This window comes from Cricetulus griseus, chromosome X, assembly GCF_003668045.3.
Source record: "Cricetulus griseus strain 17A/GY chromosome X, alternate assembly CriGri-PICRH-1.0, whole genome shotgun sequence".
Lineage (NCBI taxonomy): Eukaryota > Metazoa > Chordata > Mammalia > Rodentia > Cricetidae > Cricetulus > Cricetulus griseus.
The window spans coordinates 66232602-66257770 of NC_048604.1; the positions used below are offsets into that span (position 1 = coordinate 66232602).

Sequence of the window (25169 nt, forward strand, 5' to 3'; positions counted from 1 at the left end):
AAGAGTGTAGTACAACTTATACCAATTGCATAAAAGAGTGTTTATTCTAATTTGTCCATTGTTACTATTTTGTATATTTATAGTATTTTAATAATGAAAAATATGAAGCACAGAGATATGATGGATTTTTGAAGACATATGAGAATGCTTCATTGAAAAGTACCTCTACTTTGGCTATGCTGAACTTTGGCCAAAATGCTATTTTCAGTGTCGGATTAACAGCTATAATGGTGCTGGCCAGTCAGGGAATTGTGGCAGGTAATGGATCTATGCTTATCACATTTAGAGACTATTATAAATGGGTTAATGGGAGGAATAAGTTATTGTATTAGTTGTAAACTGTATGTATTAGTTGTAAAGTGTGCTTGGTAAAGCTCTTAGACATTTTCAGAGGATTTTTCTTTTCCTATCAGAATGTGTTTTCTTGATAATTCTTTTACTGACTTGCTCATTAAATGAAAGTACTGTTTACTCGTTTTATGGGTCTGTAGCCTGATTCTTTAGGAGAAATTTTTAATTAACTATGTAAAATTTTCCCTTTTATGATACCTTTGTAAAAAACATAATGTTTTTGTTAATTTGAGACAACCTTTTTAGTATCTAGTATTTTTAATTTTTGGTATAGACCTAGAAACAATGCCATTAATTTACTGTTTAGTTTAGTTTAAAGGTCTTATTTTATAATTCAGTGCATTCTAGTAGGTTTTTTCACTTTCAAATAATGTCTGTGCATGGTCTTCATTCACTCAGTGTGACATTAATATGAGATGTATCACCTTTTTTGGTCATGATAGACATTCTCTCCAATTTTTAATATATGTGCTTTTATAAATTTCCTTTTTATGCTGTACAAGAAATCTTTGCTTATGCCGTAGAGGGGAAAAAAGGAAATATTTTTAACCTTCCACTTCTATCATTACTTTAAAAACCATTCTTTTTTGTTTATTATACATAGTATGTTAGGTATGCTTTTCCCTTCCCATGCAATATACATCAGATTCCTATGTTACCTAATTCATGCATTCATATGCTATATAACTTGTGTCAGCTTAAATGCTGCTGGTTATGTTAATTTAGAACTATGTGTCCTAGAAATTGGCTAGAAAACTCTGTCTTAGGCTGGAAAGTTTATAGCTTTTCTTTCTTTTTCTAACTGCATAATAAGGTGCCCTTACCGTTGGAGATCTAGTAATGGTGAATGGACTGCTTTTTCAACTTTCATTACCCCTTAACTTCCTGGGAACTGTATATAGAGAGACAAGGCAAGCACTCATAGACATGAACACCTTGTTTACTCTGCTCAAGGTAGACACACGGATTAAAGTAAGTAATTTATATAGTAGCCTTTTTAAAGGAACATGGAATACTGTCTCACTAATACTGGGTTGGACCAGGACAGTGGTTCTCAACCAACAGGGGGTCAAATATCAGATATCTTGCATATCACATATTTGCATTACAATTCATGACAACAAAATTGCAGTTATGAAGTAGCAACAAAATAATTTATGGCTGGGGTCACAACAGCATGGGGAACTGTATTAAAGGGTCGCAGTATCAGGAAGGTTGAGAAATACTGATCTAGTAGAATATTCTTACATCACTAGGTTAGACAATTTTCTCACTGTCATCTCTTCCCCAACTCCTTACCAAGAAAACCTTCCCTGGGCAGTGATGGTACACATCTTTTATCCCAGAAGCAGGCAGATAGTTGTGAGTTCAAGACAAGTCTGCTCTACAAAGCAAGTTCTAGGACAGCCAGAGCTGTTGTTATACAGAGAAGCCCTGTCTTGAAAACCCAAAAAATATAAAGAAAAAATAAAGTCTTCCCAGCAACCAAAATATATAGGAATTTCTTACCTGTTCATCTTTATGCAGCAAGTAATGAAAATACATAATTGGAAGTGGCCTTATTCCATTTGCATAAACCTCCCTTCCCATATTTTCCCTTTTCTCACTGTTAATTAAAAAAATTGTCTAAAGAATTTACTTTAAGTAGTATGTTGTTTTCCTTTTCTTCTTCCTTTCTAGGACAAAGTGATGGCATCACCCCTTCAAATAACACCACAGACAGCCACAGTGGCCTTTGATAATGTGCATTTTGAATACATTGAAGGACAGAAAGTCCTTAGTGGAGTATCTTTTGAAGTCCCTGCAGGAAAGAAAGTGGCCATTGTAGGAGGTAGTGGGTCAGGGTAGGTAATTTAGTTACTTATAAAATTCTACTTTATTGACTGGTAATTCTGGATGTGAATTTTTAACATAATGAAATAATTACTATATTTAAATGGAGCTTCCCTAATGACAACAGATGCTGATTAACCTTTTTTCATCTCCAATTACAGAAAAAGCACAATAGTGAGGCTGCTGTTTCGCTTCTATGAGCCTCAACAGGGTAGCATTTACCTTGCTGGTCAAAATATACAAGATGTGAGCCTGGAAAGTCTTCGAAGAGCAGTGGGAGTAGTACCCCAGGTATTTTAAAACAAAAATGTAATTGTGAGAGGGCTGATGGATATAATACTGTAATATTTCGAATTCAAGGAGTCAACCTATGCTAATGAAGTGGGTAATGTTAGTCCTTTCAAGTGAAATTCTGCTACCAAGAGGAATTATTTTTTTGAGACAGCATCTCATCATGTACTCCTGGATGGCATGGAATTCACTACGTAAACCAGATTGTCCTCAACCAAACAGCCATGTTTTCTAACCATAGATCTTTTAAAATTTCTGTGGCACTATCTTACTTTCCTCATTTCTAAAATATACTATTTATGAGAAACTGTTATTACAGAGAATACACACACACACACATAGATGTATATTCACCAGACACAATACCCACAATATAAGTGTTCAGAAAATGAAAACTTGTAATTTTGAATAGCTTTCAATATATTACATTTATAATTACAAAGTAATTTATCTACCAACCTTTTATGCCTTATTTGCTACTGTGTCCTCTTCACTATCGGGCATACAGTGCCTGACTCATAGTAATCATTTAAAAATATTTAGTAAGTGATATGGGAATAGGGAAGTAAATTCAAAGGAAAGCCTGATAAAACAAGAAGGACCGAAGTCTATAAAGGAGTCTGAAGCTGTACCTGAATAGTAAAGTACTTGTCTGATGTCCACTGGTAAAGTTGATTCATGAAGCCAGTATCTGATCTCTAGGAGAACAGATCATGCAGGGGAAGGGAGAGAAGAAAATCTCCAAGAAAGTCATCAGGAAAGAAATGGTTATCATTGCTGTAATCCCAGCACTTGGGAGGCTATGAGAGGATCATTGAAGTTTGAGGTGGCCCAGGCTATAGTGCATTCCAGGCAGGCCTGGACTACAGAGTGAAATTCTGTCTTCTAAAAAGCCGAAACAAAAAGTGATCAGATAGGGATATGCCAATTATAAAAGGTGCTCCAGCATATGGCACTTCTTTCTATCCATTCTTTTGCTGGGAATCCCAAATTTTAGTGTATGTGAGTCACCTAGGGAGATTGTGGAAGTTCATTTCTTTTTCATATGCTCTGCTTCTGATTGTGGAGTTCATTGTGAGCCCAGAAACCTGTTTTTTTAAATATGCATCTTAGATGATTCTGATAGATGTTTTGTAAGACTGACTATGTGTTAAGAAACATTGACCTATACTGTTTGCCAAGTGAATTGCATTCTGAGCTGTGACTTCATATGGTTCTGTGTTGAAATTTATATGTCTTATTTTGGCCAGTCTATTATGCTATATAGTGATTCACTTATCCTTTTGAAAAATAAGACATTAAATTCACAAAGGAAGAAAGACATTATTGAAGACATTAGTAATATAAAATTAGGTGAAAATGAAATAACACTTTTACCTACTAGATTGATAAATGTAGCTGTTTCATTTTATTCTTTTCTCTATGGGGGCCTGCCACCCAGCTCCCTGATAATCACATGGACACTTATTCTTACTTATGAATGCCTGGCCTTAGCTTCCCTTGTTTCTAACCAGTTTTTCTTAAATTATCTAGACTACTTTTTGCCTTTGGGCATTTACCTTTCTCTATTCTATATGCCTTTTTTTCCTTCTTACTTCGTTGCTGGTTGTGTAACTGTGTGGCTAAACCCTGGTGTCCTCCTCTCCTTTTCTCACTCCTCCCGCTCCTCTCTTTTTCTTCTACTTTCTGTCTGCCTGACAGCTCCACGTATCCTTTCTCCTGCCTTGCTATTGACTGTTCAGCTCTTTATTAGACCAATCAGGTGTTTTAGGCATACAAAATAACCCATCTTCACAGAGTTAAACAACTGCAACATAAAAGAATGCAACACATCTTTGCATCGTTAACAAATATTCCACAGCATAAACAAATAACACATCTTAAACTAATATTCCACAGCAGATAAAAATTTTGACAATCAGAATATCCAATTTAGACCTAACTCTATAACATGGGCAATCTTGCTCTTCTGAGGGAAGAATATGGCTTTCATCATAAGCAAATTGGCAATACATATAAAGTTGTGGGAAAGTATTGTAATAAGTATGGCCGTAGGAAATTATGGTAAGAAATTAAAAGGTACAAACATGGATCTTTACATGCAATATTAACTACAGCATTATTTGTAATAATGAAAGGTGGATACAATATAAATATCTAATGATAATTGAATGCTTGAAGTCTTATAGGTTTAAGTGATATATAGTCATTTTTAAGCTTAAGGTTTTCAGATTATATTATTGTTGTTGTTTAACATATGTGGATATTTTTGTCTGCATGCAAGTCTCTGTACCCCATGCATCCTGGTGCTTGAAAAGACCAAAAGAAGGATTTGGATTTCTTGAATCTGGGATTAGAAGATGACTTTGTGTGCCTATGTACTGGGAATTGAACCCAGGTTCTCTGGAAGAGCAGCCAGTGCTGTCAACCAGTGAGCCATTTCTCCATTAAAGTTTTAAAAAACATTGACTATCATGAGCAGTATGTCAATACAAAGTTTTCTGAAAGAAGGATTGTTGTAGAATATTACTTTAACTATGTAAAGATTGTTGCATTTGTTTATGCTGCACTTATTTAATTATGTAAATATGGGTTGCATTTGTTTGCCCTGCATTTATTTAATGATATAAAGATGTGTTATTTTGCCTCCCTAAGGCACCTGATTGGTCTAATGAAAAGCTGAAAGGCCAATAGCTAGGTAGTAGAGGGATGGGCAGAGCTGGCAGTCAGAGAGATTAAGTAGGAGGAGAAGAAATCCAGGTTCAAAAGAGAACAACGGAGAAAAAGATGGAGACACCCGGGGCCAACCAGCCAGGCAATGAAAGTAGGACATGCAGAATGAAAGAAGGGTAAAAAAACCCCAAGACAAAACATAGATGAAGAGAAACAGTTGAATTAAATTATAAGAACTAGTAGAATAAGCATAAGCTAAGGCCAAGTGTTCATAACTAATATTAAGTCTCTGTGTCTTTATTTGGGGGCTGGTGGTTCAAGAAAGCCTGCTACAAAGGATGTCAAACAAAATATTCTAGCTATACAACATAGATTAGTACTTGCAAGTAGAGAAAAAATGGAATAAATACCAAAATATTAATGTTTTCTCTAGATGATAAAGTTAATATATTATTTAGTTTCTTAAAAGTGTGAAGTATGTGTGTATGTATGTATGTATGTATATGGTGTATACCATGTTATATCATACCTACAGATAGTTCTATGGTTACTTAAAAATCTAAATTAACAATTGCATTATTTCATATAATTACCTATATTTAGTATTTAACAAAAGTATTTAGCAAAATCATGAATAAAGTTTATTTGTGGTTTGTTTTGGGAGATAGGGCCTCACTCTGTAGTGCAGACTAGCATGAAGTCCATGGTATTCCTACTTCTGACTCCCAAGTGCTGGGATTACAAAAGTGGGCCACCACACATGTTTAGTTAAATTTTATTTTATCAGTTTCTGTTGTATTCTTCTATTTTCCAGTTAGCTAATTTTTCCAGAATATAAAATACTGTCAAATAGTGTGTAGAAGTTTGAGCTTATTTGGTACCATCTCAGTACGAGAAGTTTATGTAGCAGATATATAAATGATCAGAATGTTCTTTGAAATAATATCTGAAATTCTGAGCCTGAAAGTCACGTAAAAGGCGACCTTTACTGGGCTTTCTGGTGAATATTAACAAGTAGAGCCATTTTATTTCACCTTACTCCCAACCATTCAAAGACTGAAAAAAGAATAGGAGCTGAATGCTCAATTGAAGTAAAATGTCTTTAGTATGCCATGTCAGAACAAGGTGAATTATCAAATGAAAGCTTGCAGTGAACTTCCTCTAATCAATACATACATGATGCACAAATTCTTTATTTGCTGAGTTTGAAGTCCAAAGTAAAATCTTCTTATAAATACAGAAAAATATATTTAACTTCATCAGTAATTCAGGAAAATCTAATATAAACAAAAATTACATTTCACTCTGAAAGTTCCAAGTGAAAATGAGAAATAACCAAGGTTGTTACTGTTTTTACAGGACAACTAAGTGGTAATATTACAGAGTAAGCATAAACTTAACTTTTGATCTATCAGTCAACATCTAGGATTCTTTCTTGCATAAATACTCGTGTATGTAAAGCCCTTTATGTAATGCTATTTTATTCCAATATGTTAATCACATTAATGCACATTAATGGGGGAATAAGTAAATTATATCTATAGTATGAAATATATAACTGTTAAAAGAAGGAAGTATGTTTCTATTATTGAGAATGGACAATCTCCAGCATATGCTAAATAAAAAAAGCAATTTATAAAATAGTATGAGTAGACTCGGTTCCCTTGAATTGAAAAAAGCACATGATTAAGCATTTAAATGTCTAGAAATAAGTATGGAATGAACATAACAAATTTTACATGGTAATTAACTCTAAAAAGGGACTGGAGACTACAGGACACTCATCTAATAAAAGGGATTGTTATGGCTTGCTGTTTGCTATTACTTAATTATATCTTTATACTTTTAAAATTTTATATAATGAATATGTATATGCATGTGTGTCTCTACAAATCTGCTTCAGGATGCTGTCCTCTTCCATAACACTATCTACTACAACCTTTTATATGGAAACATCAATGCTTCACCAGAGGAAGTATATGCAGTAGCAAAATTAGCTGGTCTTCATGATGCAATTCTTCGAATGCCACATGGATATGACACACAAGTAGGGGAACGAGGACTCAAGCTATCAGGTGAGCAAAGATTTTAAATCTTCTGCTTGTATATTCTTTTCAAACCAATTTGTTGGGACTTTTTATTATTGATGGAATCTCAAGAGTTAGTATATGATCCATAACTTTTGTATTTAAGGCAAGTCAAGACTGTTACTCTCCTAGGATATAGTAAAAGTAGAGATAAGTACTTTATTACTGAAGAGTGTATCTCTCATCTCATTTCCTGGGGGAAGTTCAGTTGTCTAGACATCCTTACACTTTGTCATGTTCATTTTCTTATCCTTCTTAATTAGCTCACTGGTGAAAGAAATTTGGAGGCTTGTATGTTTCTATGTAAATCTTTAATCAGGAGATGGTATGTTTAATTATAAACTTAAAATGACAGAATTTTTTTAATAATTCATTTGTATACAAGATTTATTAAGTGTGCACCATGCATGGCTCCTATGCCAAATTATTTATGAGTAAATGGGCCTGCTGTCAAGGAATTTGTTGTCTAGTAGAAATGTTTTATTTAGGTTAAGAATATTTTAAGCAAAGATTTTCTAGTTAAGTTGGTTTGTGGTCATTATTTAGTCATAACTTATTAATAGATGTTTTTCATTTCAGTCTACCTTATAGAGGTTTATATAATTTGCCATTACAGTTAAGAGAAGGTAAGGGTCAAGAGCATGCTGGGGGAACCCACAGAAACAGCTGACCTGAGCAAGTGGGAGCTCACTGACTCCGGTCTGACAGCTGGGGAACCAGCATAGGACTGAACTAGGCCCCATGAACATGGGTGTCAGTTGGGAGGCCTGGGCAGCCTGTAGGGCCTCTGGCAGTGGAACCAGTATTTATCCCTAGTGCACAAATGGGCTTTGGGAGCCCATTCCCTATGGAGGGATACTCTCTCAGCCTAGATACATGCAGGAGGGCTTAGGTCCTGCCCCAAATGATGTGACAGACTTTGATGATCCCTCATGGGAGGCCTCACCCTCCCTGGGGAGTGGATGGGGGATCGGTGGGGGGCATGAGAGGATGGAAGGGAGAGGGAACTGGGATTGGTATATAAAATAAGAGTGTTTTTAATTTATTTTAAAAATGTATTTGGTATATACTCTTATTTTGAGAAATGTTATAATAACAGCTTATCTCAAAACATCCTTAAATACTAGCAGATTGAAACCTTTATATGTTAAGTCACAATTTAGATATTCATGGTTTCATGTTTTTAAGTTTTCTAGTTTCAGATATCAGATTTGTCTTTTGCTTTGTTGATTCTTTGCTAATGAATTTTTTATCTAAGGTTGTTACATATTCAAATATGTGTAATAGAAAGTAACATATGATAAACATGTTTCTGGTAAGAACAATTGGAGAATCAAACTTGTTACTTCTCATTTTTATTCATTTCACTGACATGAATCAGATTCATTAAGATTGCATTTGTATTCTAGGGAGTATAGTTTGTCAAAGGATACCATATATACACTTAGAGTGAACAATTCAATAAAATGACAAATGATAAAGAGTTTATGTAAATGTTGCAGGTATAACTTGATGGTTGTAATCAACAGAAATGCTAGAAACAGAATAGTCCTCTACTATGTTTCCTTAAATTAAAATCTTTCTTTTCCAGGAGGAGAAAAACAGAGAGTAGCAATTGCAAGAGCCATTTTGAAGGACCCCCCAGTTATTCTCTATGATGAAGCTACTTCATCATTAGATTCAATAACTGAAGAGGTAAGTGGAAATGAAAATAACAAAACAAACTTTTTCCCTTGGAAGCTTCAGTACAATGTCTGTATTACTTAGAGCAGCAGTTCTCAAACTTCCTAATGCTGTGACCCTTTAGTACAGTTACTCATGTTGTGGTGAACCCACATGAAAAATTATTTTCATTGCTAACTTCATAATTTTGCTACTTTTATGAATTGTGGTATAAATATCTGTTATGCAAGATATATGATATGCATCCCCTGTGAAAGGGCCATTCGTCCCCAAAGGGTCGCAACTCACAGACTTAGAGTTTCGAATGAATTTCAGTAGGAGATATTATAAAGTAAAATACCTAACCCCTTCTTTCCACGTGGCAAGTGTTAATGAATGCTACAAAAGCAGGTTGCATTGAACCAGATAATGCATTGTTACACCTGTTCACAAATGTGCCTCCTTTTGGAAATGTATGATACCCTATGCTGTTATTATATTACTCTCGAATCTTGCAAAACTGTACATATTACCCAACATGCTAGTGAGGGAAAAAAGTTTTAACTGTCTTTCATTTTGCATTCCTTAATAGAAGTCATATAAGTGACTCTGACACAGTATATACAAGAATGCCTTTCACTTACTATTGAAGTGCAAGTCAGGCACACACACATCCCTTAGACTGGTATCATTTGTATTCATTTCACAAAAGTGTTGTGTATCAGCAGTATTTTTGTGACAATGATGTTGTGATACTATCCCAACTAGTACATGGCATCTTATAACATCTTTACATTACATACAAAGTTTTAACAGCAATGATAATTTCATGTAGGTTAATCTACAACTAAAGATAAGCAAATGTTGCCATTTGCTATTTTTCACTGAGTACCTGGTATAAATCTAATGTTAAGGTAGAGGTCTATTTTCAGCTTTACAGGCAACGTGATATAATATTTACATGTGGAATTAAATTTTAGGGAACATTATTATTTTATCAGCAGCATATTTAAAAGAGTTCAATGTGGATTCTTTTGAGAATTATATTTTGAGTGAACATTGAACAGAACTAGATCCCTTTCAAAAGAGAATAACAGCCTACTTATGAGAACTACATACCTAAATATATGTCATACAAGTTACAAGCTAACAAGATAAAATTTGTAACAGCAGTTTTTGAATCACTTAGCATTATTACATCAGAGAATATAACCCATTGAGCATTTACAAAGAATTCCTCAGAGGAAGAAGTTTTGATAGGTTTCAGTGAGCCTTTTTAATAGGTACAGGAAAGTCTAAGTTTTTATAGGTAAGAAAGGAGAGAGACTCCCTACAAACATTAGGTTGATCATTATTCTGTCCTAGTAAAACATGAGAAAACAGCTGGTCCCAGTAATTTAATGCTTTTAAAACATGCAGTGTTTAGAAATACCTTTGGGAAGCCAGTGAGTATATCCCCATTACCCACACTGTTTCTCTAGCCAACTAGCTCTGTTTAGGCCCAGGTTTCTAAAGATAATTGAATACATGTGTAACTGTCTTGCATTTTATAGGCAGTATACAAAATCTATTTTCTAGAATGCATTAAGAACTCAAAATGTGGACAGGCACACCTTTTAATTCCAGCAGTTTAAGGCCAATTGAATCTACATAGTAAGTTTTGTACCAGCCACGGATACATACCGAGACCCTGTCTCAAAAAACAAACAAGAACTTGAAATGCTTTTGGGAAAAAAGGGCTTCCTCAAGTTGAAAGTACTTGGATGTGTTTTGCCTTTGAACTAAGAAAGAACTAATGTTCCTTCGTGCTTTCAGACTCCTGTCTTTGAGGGGTTTTTTTTTTTTTTTTATTTTCTCTACATCCTATAACTTGAGAACTTCCTCATTTTGTTCTTATTGATAGGGTTATATATGACTATGCTCCTCATATCACCAGAGTTGGTCTTTTTTAAAACATAGGAAATACATCCTTGTCCCAGGTATTTTAGTGACATGCTGCCTATCTAAATGATATTTTTATTACAGCCTACTTGTTTATTTCCTTATTTTCTCTTTTTTTCTTTTATTTCTTTTAGTAAGTATTATTGGTGAAATATTTAGTGTTGATAAAAATTCCTAAGTTCCTTTAGGAAAAAATAAGATTGTTTTAATTTACATTAACCTAATGAGAGCTCTGGTTTGGTTTTCTCCTGCTCTTGTCAAACTTGTAGACTATTCTTGGTGCCATGAGAGATGTGGTCAAGCACAGAACTTCTATTTTCATTGCACATAGATTGTCAACTGTGGTTGATGCAGACGAAATCATTGTCCTGAGCCAGGTAAGAGACAAACTTTAAAAGTTAGTATTCATTGCTACTCTGCCTTAGTTAGAGAAGTTTCTCTCTGCAATGATAGGCTCATGGCTGCCCCAAGTGCTGAAAATAACTGACAGTTGAATGTTCAGCCCTAAACATCAATTTATACCATTACCTTTAATACTTGGGGAACATGGAGGAATGGTTGGGAGTGGTGGGGGAATAAAAAGCAGAAGGTAGGGAGAAAGGCTGTGAAATTCTGTTTTTTGGGTTTGCACAAGACAGAGGTAGTCACCAGTCAAGTCATGTATACAGGATGGAGTCACAGGGTCATATCCTTCTCCAAGGATCTATTGACTACTTGTGGATTCTGAGAGGGCAGTCATTGTCTTCACTTGTGTACCGTAGGTGAACCCACCAGACTCCATTGGCTATCTCTAAAGAATGATCATATAAGCTGTCTGGGTAAAAATCAGTGGACCACAAAACAAAAGGACATGAATGTAGGAAATTCACTTATAGGGAGGAGCAGGTTTAACAGGGGTGAAAGGAAGACAAGAGAGAGTACAGGGGTGAAAGTAATCTGTACATTTTATATATGTGTATTAACTCATCAAAGAAATAGAAGCCATAAAAAGGAACAGTGATCATATTTGAAGAATATTAGAAATAGCTATAGGTACCAAAATTTAATTATTGCATCTAATAAAATATTACAGAATTTGTGTTCTTTAGATGAGATTGAATCCTAGTAGTAGTCTGGTTTTAGTCACTTTTGTAGGAAATAATTCATGAAATTTTCAAGAAGGGTAAACTGTATTAACTCATTCTTTATTAAAGTATTAAAGCAAATGTTTGATTAGGAAAGTATTAATTCTTCAAGATATAATCATATTTTCAATGATTGTCTATTTAAAATAATTTTTCTGCATTCATTTTTGCCCTGAATAGATCTTTGTACAGTGTCTTTGGATGTATTTTCATTGTTCTCTTGCTATATATAACCTTAATGTCTTAAAAATTACAGTAAAATAAAAATGATCATTTGAAAACATGATCACTTATATTTTTCCTTATAGGTAAAGTAAAAAATAAATCCTATTTTATCACTTTTGAGGGAATTACTATACAAGCTTACTATCAAAATTTTCTCAGCATCATTGTTTTGATTGGCAGATTTGAAAATTTTTAGTAATTATCCTTTACTCCTTTCTGTAGGGATCTATTTCCCCTCACCTCTTAGTACTCAATTATTTCTAACACTATTCAGTTTTTCATATCACATCCAGAGCCTTTTCCATCATTATCTTTCTCTTCTAATCACTACTTCTATTCTTTATTGTTTTGGAAGCCTGTATACTGAGAGTTAAGAGATAGGAAGCAATCCTGTGCTTTCTATAGTTTGGGTTATCAAGAGGGACTTTTTTTGTGATGGTACAGTTTGAACTCAAAGCCTTATACATGCTAGCATGTGTTCTACTGTTGAACTGTATTCCTAGCCCAAGAGGGTTTTTTTCCATTCCAATAAAAACTTAGACAGTATTCAGTATTGTGATATGTGAGATATATATATAGAGAGAGATAGATAGATATAGATATATACCCTTTGTTCTATAAGGGATTTGTGTGTCTGTGATGTACAGTGTTAGTTTATTCATAAATGTTTACATTCTTTAGAAAATAAGCTGTTTTTCCCCAATATGGTTATACCAGAATATCTTAAATGATAACTTAAACCTTACTATATCTTCGATATTCAAGAACCTGAAATAAAATCTGATATTTTGAGGCTTTTAAACTAAGCTCACCAAGTGTATGCAGTCATGCTCTCAGAGCTTTTACTCAGTAATATAAAATGTTGAAATTTCTTAGCAAATAATTCATTTACATATGTCTGCAGATATGCTACAACATTTCCCTGTGGGTTTTCATTTATGATTACAATTAATGTATTAATGAGTATAGCATCTGTATCTATGTGAACCTTCTTGGTTTTATTTATTGGATAATTGCTTAATTATGTGACCTCATTTTCAACTGGTGGTCTGTCTGTCACCTCAGCATTGTCAAAATTTGCTTATAATATTTCTGATTGAACATAGAAGATTAGACACACTTATCTCTCCTCCTCCATCCAAACTAAAATGAAAGTGAAGGAATAAAATGAGTATAATTATAAATCAACAATGATACTAGAAGAATTAATAGTGAACAAAGAATGTCAGCAAATATAGGGAAGATGTAGATTAGAAGAACTGAGAAATTTGGATATTATAGTGTGCCAAAATAGAAAGAAAACAATTTTAAAAGTGACTTGATTCACACTGTAGAAACAAGAAATGGCTCAGAATTGTAGGCATCAGGTTATTATGGAAAGTGAAGGTGAGTGTGAGACTGAAAATATCAGAATTCATGTTTATATAAGAAATAGATGCCAGGCCTGTTGATACAAGCTTGTAATCCCAGTTGCTAGGAAGCTGAGCCTAGGCAACTTAGTAAGATCTTTCTTCAAGATAAAAATGTACAAGAGGGCCTGAGATATAGCTTAGTGGTAACATGTGTGAAACCCTGGGTTTAGTTCCCATTACTGTTAAGACAGTTTTCAAGGCTTTTTCTTACCCCTGGTTTCTCCCCTCCCAGCCTTAGCAAGAAGTTTACCAAACAGTTGTTTATTTCTACCATTATATTCCTTCATCAGCAAATAATGGGAGGGTTCTTCTCTAGAGGAACCAAAGTAGCCCTCAAAAAGAATATCAGTGTTTGGGGCTGCAATAAGATAGCCAGGTATCCAAATGATGAGCCTACCACAAATCATGCCAATTGAAAAGGCAATTCCCATGCACACAGCCTCCGATTAGCCTTTTAATGTTCCGTTCTTTGGTATTAGGAGAGAATAACTGAAGATCTCTAAAGCAAACAGAATGAAAGGGGTTCAGTAAAAATATATAGACAATGCAAAGAGCTGTTAAAAATATTTTAAAATATAATATCCCTAGAAGTCATGAAAAACAAAACATTTCTAAAACAATGACAGGTGCTATTCAGAAAAGGAAAGGAAAGGAAAGGAAGCATATGGTATGATTTCCGGGATATATTATTGAATGAAAAAAGTGGAGTGCAGACGACATGTTGTATACCATCTTTTGCAAGAAGGATAAGGGGATGAATATGTGTATATGTGCTTATTTTTCCAAAGAGAAATTCAGGAAGGATAAAATAGAAACTAAAACAGTTGGCTGTCTACAGGATGGAGATGAAAAAAGTTTGCAAGACATGTACAAATAAGATCTTCCTTAATATATGTTTACATTTATTTTGCTTTTGATCTATTTTATATATTAAAAATTGTATACACATGTATGTATGTAGTATGTATGTATGTATGTATGTATGTATGTATGTATGCATGCATGCACAATCCCAAACATATTGACATGGTGTGAAAGCAGAAGGAACATTACTGTTTGATGGGCTGAAGAGGACTAGTTGGAGGGAAGAATATGGAAGAGAGTAATATATATGTATTAACACATCCAGTGAAAGCTCATTATTTTGTGTACTAACTAAAAACACAAAATCAAAATAAATCAAGGATATAAAAACATAAAAATTAAACACTTGCAGGAAGCAAAACTGTCACATTGATAACCACACACAAAAAATAATAGAACCAATCCATGCAATTTTTTAACGTAATATTCCAATTATTACTCTTATTAAATGTCCTATTTTTTCCTCTGTTGCTATGATAAAACACTGACCAAAACCAACTTGGGGGAGTGAAGGCTCTACTTGGCTTACAAGTTACAATCTATCTTTGAGAGAAGATAAGGCAGGAGCTGATGCAGAGGCCATGGAGGAATGCTGCTTGCTGGCTTACTCCTCCTGGCTTGTTCAGCTTGCTTTCTTATACAGCGAAGGATTACCTGCCCATTGATGGCACCATTGACAGTGTGCAGGAGCCTTCCACATTAATCAATCAAGTAAATGCCCTCCAGACCTGCCTACAAGCCAATCCTAAGGAAGCATTCTTTCAGTTCAGGTTCCTTCTTCCTGTCCGAAGCTTGTGTCAAGTTGACAAAAAAAAATTAACCAGGACATTAAATATAAATATATTATTATATTTATTATGTCATATAACTAGGATAAATTTCTAATCTACCTATTTAACAACTTCCCTGTGTATTATATAATACACAAATAGATTATTATAAGGATAAATAGTCCAAAGGAAAGAGGTAGTAATTTTATGGAAATACCCAGTTTGAAATTATTCTATATGTAAGACTGAGCAGCATCTTACTTGGAAGAAGAAAGCTGCAAGTAAAAAAAAATCATCAGAGGAAAGGAGGACTCTCACAAGGTTATGTTTTAACAGAATTATCCATATAAATTTCTTATACGAAAAGTATTCTGTCTACTGAAAAAGCCTGGGAGCAATGAAAGTCTAAAAGTAATGAGCATTCCCAGCACACAGATTTTGGGCACTAAATTACTGTTTCTCACTAAAAGGAACCAAACCTTCTTCGATAAGAGCTGATCTGGGGCAGGGAAACTAATGAACACATGTCACAAGGACACAGGAACCACTTTGAATGACCTCCCACTGGCCAAAAGTGGGATAATTAGAGCAGTAAAATGAATAATGGCACTAATGAGTTGTAACATACTGAATAAAAAACTAATTTCTGCATCCATGATAATACTTTTAAAACAAGAATGCCAAGAGGAAAAGAAAAGCCCTTCTTTAAGAATACCACCAGCCAGCCTGTAGAAGGAATGATAAATTTAGAAAATCAGATTTTACAACCGCCATTGTAATAATTGTTTTAGAAAACAATCACCCATGGCTGATAAAACTATTGAGGAATAGATTGTGTGATCATCTTGAAAGTAAATCCCATAGATTACTTATTAATTACAATGATAAAACTTAATGCTTAAGTAAATTTTGTAGATACCCTTAACCACAAGATCAAATTTCCTGTCAGTAATGAAACAAACTAACTTCCTTACCTCCTAGTATGATGATGCATTGAAGACATACTATCCTTTTTAAATTATTATTTTCATTTTTAATTATGTGTATATGTGTGGGTCCCTGGGATATAGGAGTTGTGCATGTGAGTTTAGTGTCAGAAGAGGCCAAAAGGTCTTGAATCTTCTGAAGCAGGACTTCCAGGCCATTGTGAGCTGCCCAAGGTTGGTACTGAGAACCCCGCTCAGGTCCTCTGAAAGATAAGGAAGAACTCTTAACAGCTGAGCCGTCTCTGGCCAATAATCAGGAACAACTAGATAAATCCAAACTGAAGGGCAGCCTTTATAAAAAACTACAAACCATTTAGACCTGGACATTTGAGGAGAGAGAGAGAGAGAGAGAGAGAGAGAGAGAGAGAGAGAGAGAGAGAGAGAGAGAGAGAGAGAGGAGAGAGCGTGTCACTGCTAGAAATTCGGTGTATGTATGCAGACAGTATTCTTGTTACTGCTCAGACTTAAGCTCTGTTGCATTGTACTCAATAAACTGTTCTTTAAAAAGGAAAACTATTTAAAGTCAATATGTTGGTTTTCTTCACATCCTAGATGGAAAAACCAAAGGGTATTATTATAATAATTGTTGAAGATTGAAAATGAAGCACATGTTAGTAAGAGTATCATGTCATTGCTAAATTTCTTGGGTGTGATATAATTATGCCAGGCATGTAAGATTATTCCTTACTTTTAAAAGATATATAGTAATGAGACATTTAGGAGTATAATATAATTGATATACGTATGTATATTTATTTATACATATATATGTGTATATATGTATATATAAACATTGGTATGTATATGTAACTCATATTGTTTGACAAAATACTATGATTTTATATATAGGTAAAATATCCTTATTGCATATATATATATATATATATATATATATATATATATATATAAGAAAATAAATACAAAGTTAGACAAAGCAAGTATGGAAATGAAACTAAACAAGTCTCCCATCATATTTAACAGTAGCCATCAAAATACAAATTAATTCTGGATCAGAGTTTGGAATCCATGTCAAATCAATGAATGTTGTGTTTAATAAGCATTGTTAACAAAAGAGCTACTGGAAGAAGTAAACTTCATCTTCATGAAGTCTTCTGTATTTCATATATTTCATGAAATTTTATTCCAAAATTCACATGGATTTAACAATATTGTTTTTAAATCCTTTAAATCCCTATATAAATAACAATGCTTTTGATTTGAACATTTGCTGATTACAGAAAATATCACCTTTTTAGAATTTTAATCTTCTCTTTATGCCTTTCAGAATGAAAAATAAAACAGTAAAGCTTTATTTCTCTCCATGTAAAGTGGTGTTTGTGGTACTGGGAATCTCATAGTTTTTGTTTCCTGAGTGTGAGTAGTTCAGCAGGGAAGAAGCAGTTTTCCCCACTGGGGCAGTGGATGAGGAATTGGAAAAGCTATTTTAATGAAAACAGGTCTTTCAAAATCTTTCCTTATAAATTACTAGATAGTTTTAGGTATTATTCTGGTTAACTGACCTTGCTCCACATGTACCTTGTGTTTACTTTTTAGGGGAAGGTAGCTGAACGTGGTACCCACTATGGTCTGCTTGCTAACTCTAGCAGTATCTATTCAGAGATGTGGCATACACAGAGCAGCCGTGCACAGAATCATGATAACCTCGGATGGGGTGAAAAGAAAGAAAGTCCCTCCAAAGAAGAGGAAAGGAAGAAGCTCCAAGAAGAAATTATTAACAGTGTGAAAGGGTGTGGCAATTGTTCCTGCTAAGGCACACAAGACATTTCCTTGTCTTTTTGTTGTCTTGTTTGGTTTTGGAGTACACATTTGCACTGAGGCAAAACTAGTTCATAAAAATGCAAATCATACATTCCCATTCCTTTAATCCTATTAAATAAGATATATTTACAGGAGGGTTTGATTTTTATGTCTTTCAACATCTTTTGAATTTGACATCTATAATTGTCCCCAAATTATAATCTTGTTCCTGCCCCGATTATGCTCAGTGCATTTTTTTTTACCATTTGATTTTGCCCTGTAACTGTTTTTGAAGTCTGATACTCATTTGCTATCAATAACCAGAAGAAATAGAGTGATTTCTAAATGGATGTAGTTTTTTAAACTTCCTTTATACTGACAAGTTGTAGGGACAGTCGTTTTTTTCTCTTAAAATTAAATAGGATTAAAAAGAGAAGAATGTAGTTTTTTTCTCTTTCCTCCCTCCAATTATACTTCTTTGTCAAACTGAAAATTAGTTTGCAAACACATTTAAAGTTGGAACTTATCCAAAATGAACTGTAATTATACTTTGGGCATTTTACTTTTGGACACCTATAATAAGAGTTTTTATTATGTCCTTCTGAGGGGGATTGATGTATAGAATATTATCTTTAATCACCACTGCAACTCTTCTCTAGTGATTGGAATTTTATTTTTACCCCCAAGTTTTTGTTTTGGACCAAAATTTATTAATTTTTCTTTAAAGTCTCCAGAACCTTGATATCATTTGAGAGCTGTTATACTAGGAATGAACCCCAAAGCTTAGAGAGTTAATGGTCTTTCCTATTTCCATCTTAAATGCACTGTTTTTGCTATCTGTAGTTATATAAAGAAGTAAATAGGATGTTGTACATCCACACATCTGTATGTCTGTGTACATGCTAATAATAATACATGTATATGAGTCAGTGTCCAGTTAAAATTATTAAAAACATTTGGTAAATATGAAAGGATTACATGTCTAGGTATAGTCTTTAGATGACCAGATCTCTTAACCTATATTGACACTTCAGAATTGCTATGTTTATTGTAATGCTTTTTCTTACTTATTCATAATGTAATGAATTCTGTTAAATCTAATGTCAAAAAGAGACTAAGTGATATAGTCAAGTTTTACTTAGAAAAACATTTTACCTGTTAGAAATAATTATTAAAATGATGATATACATTCACATAAGATGTTCTCTTAAGCTAGGCATTGTGCACCTGGAGTCCCAGCATCAGGAATCCGAGGCTAGCCTGGGCAATATTGTGAGACCCTTTCTCTTAAAACTGAAAAAGAAAACAAAAAGTTCTTCTCTTGTATCAATATGAATTGAATTTGTGTGATAATACCCATTCATTTTGAAACACATGTGTATCTCATGAATGGCCACATAGTCATATGTAATGTGGCTTTATTTCTCAGGAAAGGTCCTAGACTGCTTGTTACATTACAACCATACATGGTTTTAATGTGTTTTAAATGATAATTTAGTGTGTGAGAGATTAATATTTTTTGATTTGTATTATTGGTATTAGTAAATAAATATCTTCTGTTATATAATATTTTGCTAATCTGAGGCCAGTATTTCAGTTAATCTTTGATACCAAAGTAATTTTTGCAGCATCTTGCTTTTAAAATTGAAGGTAACACTGCAGTGTGTCATGGACTGAAAACTGGGTTTTGTTTTGTTGACTTCTTGCTCTCAAGATGTAGGTAGCGGTGCTATTTTCAAGGGGAAGGAAGCACATCCTTTGAATAAATCAGTTACATTACTGCAGATGTGATTAAAGTTAGATAAAAAATTTTGCATCGTTATTAATGCCTACATTTGCATCAGTGCTGATGGAAATGATGGCACTCAGTTACACAGACAACCAGAGTGTAATTATCATTATTAAGAATTCTTCTTGAAGTGAACATAGCAGTGTTGAAAGCACGTTACTTTATGAGAGAGAGGGAACATTACCTCCAAGAAAGTAGGGATATTTTCAGGATAGGGATAATATTCCCACTATGATTTTGAAACTATTTTCTTTTCATATGATTGCTGTCATTGTAGTCATTAACCTATCTTTCAACTAACAAAACTTAATTTAAGAAAATTAGTGTAGAGGTCATACCTAAGTCTTAACACATCTTTTTAAAATCTACATCATCTTTAGGTGGTTCTATTGAGGGAAATAATAGACAGATGAAGTCGAAAGAGAAGCTTCCTGGGATGATTCAGTCGTGGGAAATGCCAAGAAAAGGGCATTTAATTATAATGCACTAATTTTACATCACAATATTACATAATTATACAAAAGGATAATGTGTATAAATTTTTAAAATATCAGTGTTGTGGCAATGTTTTTAATGTATTAGGAGGAATAATTTGAGCTCTGAAAATAGAGCAAGATAATGGGGGTTCATTTCTTGCATCTCTTTATTTTAAGGATTAAAAAATTTATTTTCTTCCTTAGGAAATCCCAGTTTACAAAAATTAACTTGAAGCCAAGGTAATTTGGGATCATAAAAACTGGGCCAGATGCCTTACTGATCGTCCTTAACATAGAACTGTCTTGTTGTGCAGATGGGCTCATTTGGAAATTTTTAACAGCCCACGCCAGGGTCACTTGTGATAATCAGGGACACCTTCACATCTGAACATGAACAGTCTCAAGCTAGGCATACCTCTGCAGGGATTTGCACCTTTTATATCCCTTAAGATGAATATTCTGATTTTCCTTCGATGTTGACAGATCTCATTTTATGAGGATGGCTTTTTTTTTTTTACTTGTTTTACTCTAAAGGCCAGGTATTTGAAAACTGTATGACTCCTTGTTTCTAGATCAATTTTTCCATATTACCATCTTGTTCCTATCCTTTCTATTTGCTGGATATATCACCAAGTAACAACATTTTCTGTATATATTCATAATTCCCTTGTCCTGTAACTTGATTACAGGATATTCTGTTGTGAATTAGCAGTTAAAAGTGTTTAAATATGTTTGTAATTACAGTTTGTGTTAATTATAGAATAATTCCTTCTTTTCTCTGAGTGTATTGATTTGGAATGTAAAGTGTATGATAAATCACAAAACTGAGTGAGACATTCTGGATAAAGCTGATTACAACAAAGCATCTCAGTCAAGGGTTCACCTTACCACAATTCTCTTTTTTATAGCAACCTGTGCAGATAATCATTGCTGAGTAAACATGCTGTCTTTGTGCCTAGAAATGAGTGTCTGATGGGAATAACTTTTCTACATGCCCAGGGAAACTGACATTTTTGTCCCTTATCACTTGGAATAAACACAGGTAATTACTAAGCACTCTGGGAATATGGCCTTGCAGCTTTAGACAGCAGGTGAAAAACTTGCCATTTTTCAGTAGGAAAGTAAATGTTTGCAGAGTTTATAATGTAGGTAAAATGGTGACAAATTATAGTGGTTTTATTTAGCATTAAGTTGTCATATTTTTGATGGCCATCAGTGAAAAGTCCCTAGTTTCTAACTTGTCCCCAGTTTCTCAGTTGTAATGATTAGGAGGGGAACCTAGGGGTGGAGAATGTCTTGCCTGCATTTTGATTAGCTAGGTAGAATTGGAAATGAAGTGTGTATTATAATTAAAAACAGATTGGATTTTTAAAAAATAGATTGTTTCCATATTTCATGTTCTCATATAGCTATAGTAAAATGCTCACTGGTGTCTGTTTCTTTTTCGTAGAGTTTTAAAGTTGGAAGGGGTTTCAAGGGCATTTAATACATTTTTTCTCATTCTATAAATGAGGAAGCTGAACTTCAAGAGAAAGCACTCTACTAGAGGCTAAGCAGGAATGAAAACCCCAGTTACTGATAATCATTTATTGTGTTGTACCACATTTCCACTCAGAAATCACATTTGAAAATAAATCAAAGGGTCAGAATAGAGAATGGAGAATTATGAGCCACCACAAGCCCACTCCCCAACAAAGCAACAATTTAACTGCTTTTTTTTTCCGAGACAGGGTTTCTCTGTGTAGCTTTGGAGCCTATCCTGGCACTTGCTCTGGAGACCAGGCTGGCCTCGAACTCACAGAGACCTGCCTGCCTCTGCCTCCCGAGTGCTGGGATTAAAGGCATGCGCCACCAACGCCCTGCCCAATTTAACTGCTTTTTAAAAAATTGTGTAAAGGCTTAAGAGATTGCTCAGTGGTTAAGAACACATACCTGCTCTCTCAGAGAACCCAATTTCAGTATCCAGCACCTACTCCAGGCAGTTAACTCCAGTTCAGAAATACAACATCCTCTTCTGACCTCTGAAGGCATTTATACTCATGTGCACGTATTCATACAAACACACATACATGCACATAATTTAAAAATATAAAGAAATCCATTTTAAAGTTACTTGAAAGAAAGAGAAGAGTCTATTGAAAGCTTCTGAAAATGTCCTAAGGGCTTATAGGAAATGAAGAAACATTTAAGACTGTCTAATCTTAAGAATAGCAAGAGACTGTGGCCTTTAAGAAATGTTATGTTCCATATGCTCTGTGCTGGAAGCTCTACGCGGGGTATTCTGCTCTGAGCAGGTGTGGTAAAGACATGTCTTGGGAGTACATGGGACTTCCTCATCACCCAGCTCCCAACTTGAAGCTGCAGTTTTATTCTGGCATTGAGAGCTGCCTGCAGTTTGTATCTACATCCTGTCTTTTCCCCCTTATGTGTGTCATAGCCCATTTTCTGCTGCTATAGGAAAATATGAGCAAGTAAGCTATAAACATTTGAATTTTATTTGGCTATGGTGCTAATCATATAGTGCCAACATCTGATCAGCATTTGATGTGTGCCCTTTTGCTGTGTCATAGCATGGTAGAAGGTTCCATAAGTGGAAACAGAGGAAGCATTCTACCTCAAGTCTCTTAAAAAGTCAATGGTGCCATCATGGACACCCTATCATCATGATCTCATTTTATCTCCCGAAGATCCCACCATCAATACCATTAACATGAACTCTTTTCAACACATGAAAATTTGGGGTGTACATTTAAACCACAGTTGAGTAGAAGCTCTATTCCAAGTATAAGAATGAGATGCTAATTTATTCTTCTTCAACTTACTCATGGGGAGGAAATTCACACAATATTGGCCTTGCTCCAGTGCAGTTCAGTATTGCAGAATTTCTGGTCAAGGGGAAATGCATGTGGGAGCAAAGAACCTGTGGGAATTGATTTCATTTGAAAGATGGAGTGACTTCAATCAAGTTGAGGATTTCAAGCGAGATCTTCAATCAAGTGAATCCCATCTAACATGGACTGGATACAATTCATTCAAGACTTTCACTATACTAACATTTTCTTCCTACAGGACCCCACATGACTATCATCATCCCATTTCAGCAGGAAGTAACTTGGAGGATGCTACGCCCCCTTTCCCCATTGTTGTCACTTAGGATAGTGTATATACCTAGTTAGGGATAGCTTCCTATTGTTTTTGGTTGGGATTGGAACGAGGTGTTCAGGCTTGGATACCTCTGTCAGATGACTTTAGGGTTTAGTTAAAATAGATAGTTAGGATGTGACATAAGCAGATTGTTGTATCTTCTTATATTTTACCTTTATGATTGTTCATTTTGGATACTTTAAACTGTTAAATTTTAATCCTCTTTTAGACTAAAAGGGGAATTGTAGGGGAAGCTGTAGCCACGCCTACTTATGGGCTGGCTACAGGTGTGCCTGACCATGCTTGTGAGGGTGTGGTCAGAGTGACGTAGTGTGACTGCGTTTGCGCTTTCGGTTTCACTTTGCTTCTTGCTGTACAGACTGCTGCCACGCCGGCTGGCTAGGTCGCTCTGTAAGTAAGGCTTTTCCCTATTAAATACCCTTATATTTCTACCTGACTCCGTATTGGTAATTTCCCACTATAATGGAGAACTCCTTTAGTAAAGGCATTATCAAAATCAGTGGAGGTCTTGGAGAAGTTCAGTTAGGACAGTGGATCTCAACCTTCCTATAGCTGCAACCCTTTACAGTTTCTCATGTTATGGTGACCCCAATCATAAAATTATTTTCGTTGCTACTTCATGACTGTAATTTTGCTACTGTTAGGGTTTGTAAATATCTGGTATGTAGGATATCTGATAGGCAACCCCTGTGAAAGGGTCGTTTAACTCCTAAAGGGGTTATGACCCACATGTTGAGAACTGCTGAGTTAAGAGGAACTGGCAGAAGCAAAACAGAAGAACAGCTAGAAAGTAAAACAGAAATGAAAGGGGGAAAGAGTTCCTGGGAGCCATCAGTTTAGGGGTTGGGAAGGTTAGGCACATGCACTGGGGAAACTACAAATCCTCAAGGAGAAAATTAGTTTCTATAATTGCCATGGGTGTCAGTCTAAAATGCTCAGTTTACAAGAAAAACGTTGTAAGACACAAAAGCAAGAGAATGTGACCCAGACATGGAGTACATAGTCAATTAGGACAGTGAGAGAACTTTGTAGTCATCACATACAAAGAAATCACAGATTTATAACAAGTAAGATTTCACCAGGCACGCGAAATCCAAGAGACAGAATATTGACATTCGAATTGCTAGAAAAAAGTCTCAATCAAGAATATACAGATGTGTCCACTGGTACAGTCGAGACGTGGCTTCTATGGAGGGAGACAACTACCTTCTAATTAGATTTAAAGCCCACGTCACAAGGAGTTCATGCCAGATACTGTAGACTTGTACAAAAGCCCGTGGCTAGTTGAGATCATAGACCCTAGGAGGAACTTATTGTTTTGCTAAGTGGATACTCTGTCAAACTGCCTTTTAGGTATTTGGGTTGTTCTCAGCCTTGGTCAGAGAAGCTTCTTTTTACAGTGGTCAGTGACTGATAAGACTCATAACTAGTCAAAATGCTAAAAATAAGTGACTGAGCACTGATCTTTAAATGGGGCATCTAAAAACAAGAAAACACCCACACACTCACGTGCACTCGCTTGCGCGCGCGCGTGTGCACACACACACACACACACACACACACACACACACACACACACATGCGTGCGCGCATGCAAGGCTCAGAACATTGTAGAAAAGGGCTTGGAAAGAATGTAAGCTGGAAGATGAGGAGTGCTGTGCAGTGCTCTCTTCTACATATGACATGGCCATTGCTCTCATAAACTCATAGCAACTGTGGTTATCTTCATGAGATTAAGCCAGGCCAAATTCCCACATGGATA

The 25169-nt window shown here is 34.9% G+C and overlaps 1 protein-coding gene across 1 annotated transcript in view; it reads left to right on the forward strand.

Moving 5' to 3' along the window:
* The window catches only part of Abcb7 (ATP binding cassette subfamily B member 7), a 129801-nt gene extending 108702 nt beyond the window's left edge, over nucleotides 1-21099 (forward strand). The window contains exons 9-16 of the mRNA XM_027433065.2: nucleotides 84-258; nucleotides 1166-1323; nucleotides 2032-2195; nucleotides 2346-2475; nucleotides 7052-7223; nucleotides 8827-8930; nucleotides 11108-11215; nucleotides 17774-21099. Of these exons, the coding sequence (XP_027288866.1) occupies nucleotides 84-258; nucleotides 1166-1323; nucleotides 2032-2195; nucleotides 2346-2475; nucleotides 7052-7223; nucleotides 8827-8930; nucleotides 11108-11215; nucleotides 17774-17989 (1227 nt within the window). The 3' untranslated portion in view covers nucleotides 17990-21099. The remainder of the gene's footprint in view (nucleotides 1-83; nucleotides 259-1165; nucleotides 1324-2031; nucleotides 2196-2345; nucleotides 2476-7051; nucleotides 7224-8826; nucleotides 8931-11107; nucleotides 11216-17773) is intronic.
* Nucleotides 21100-25169: the final 4070 nt, after the last annotated feature.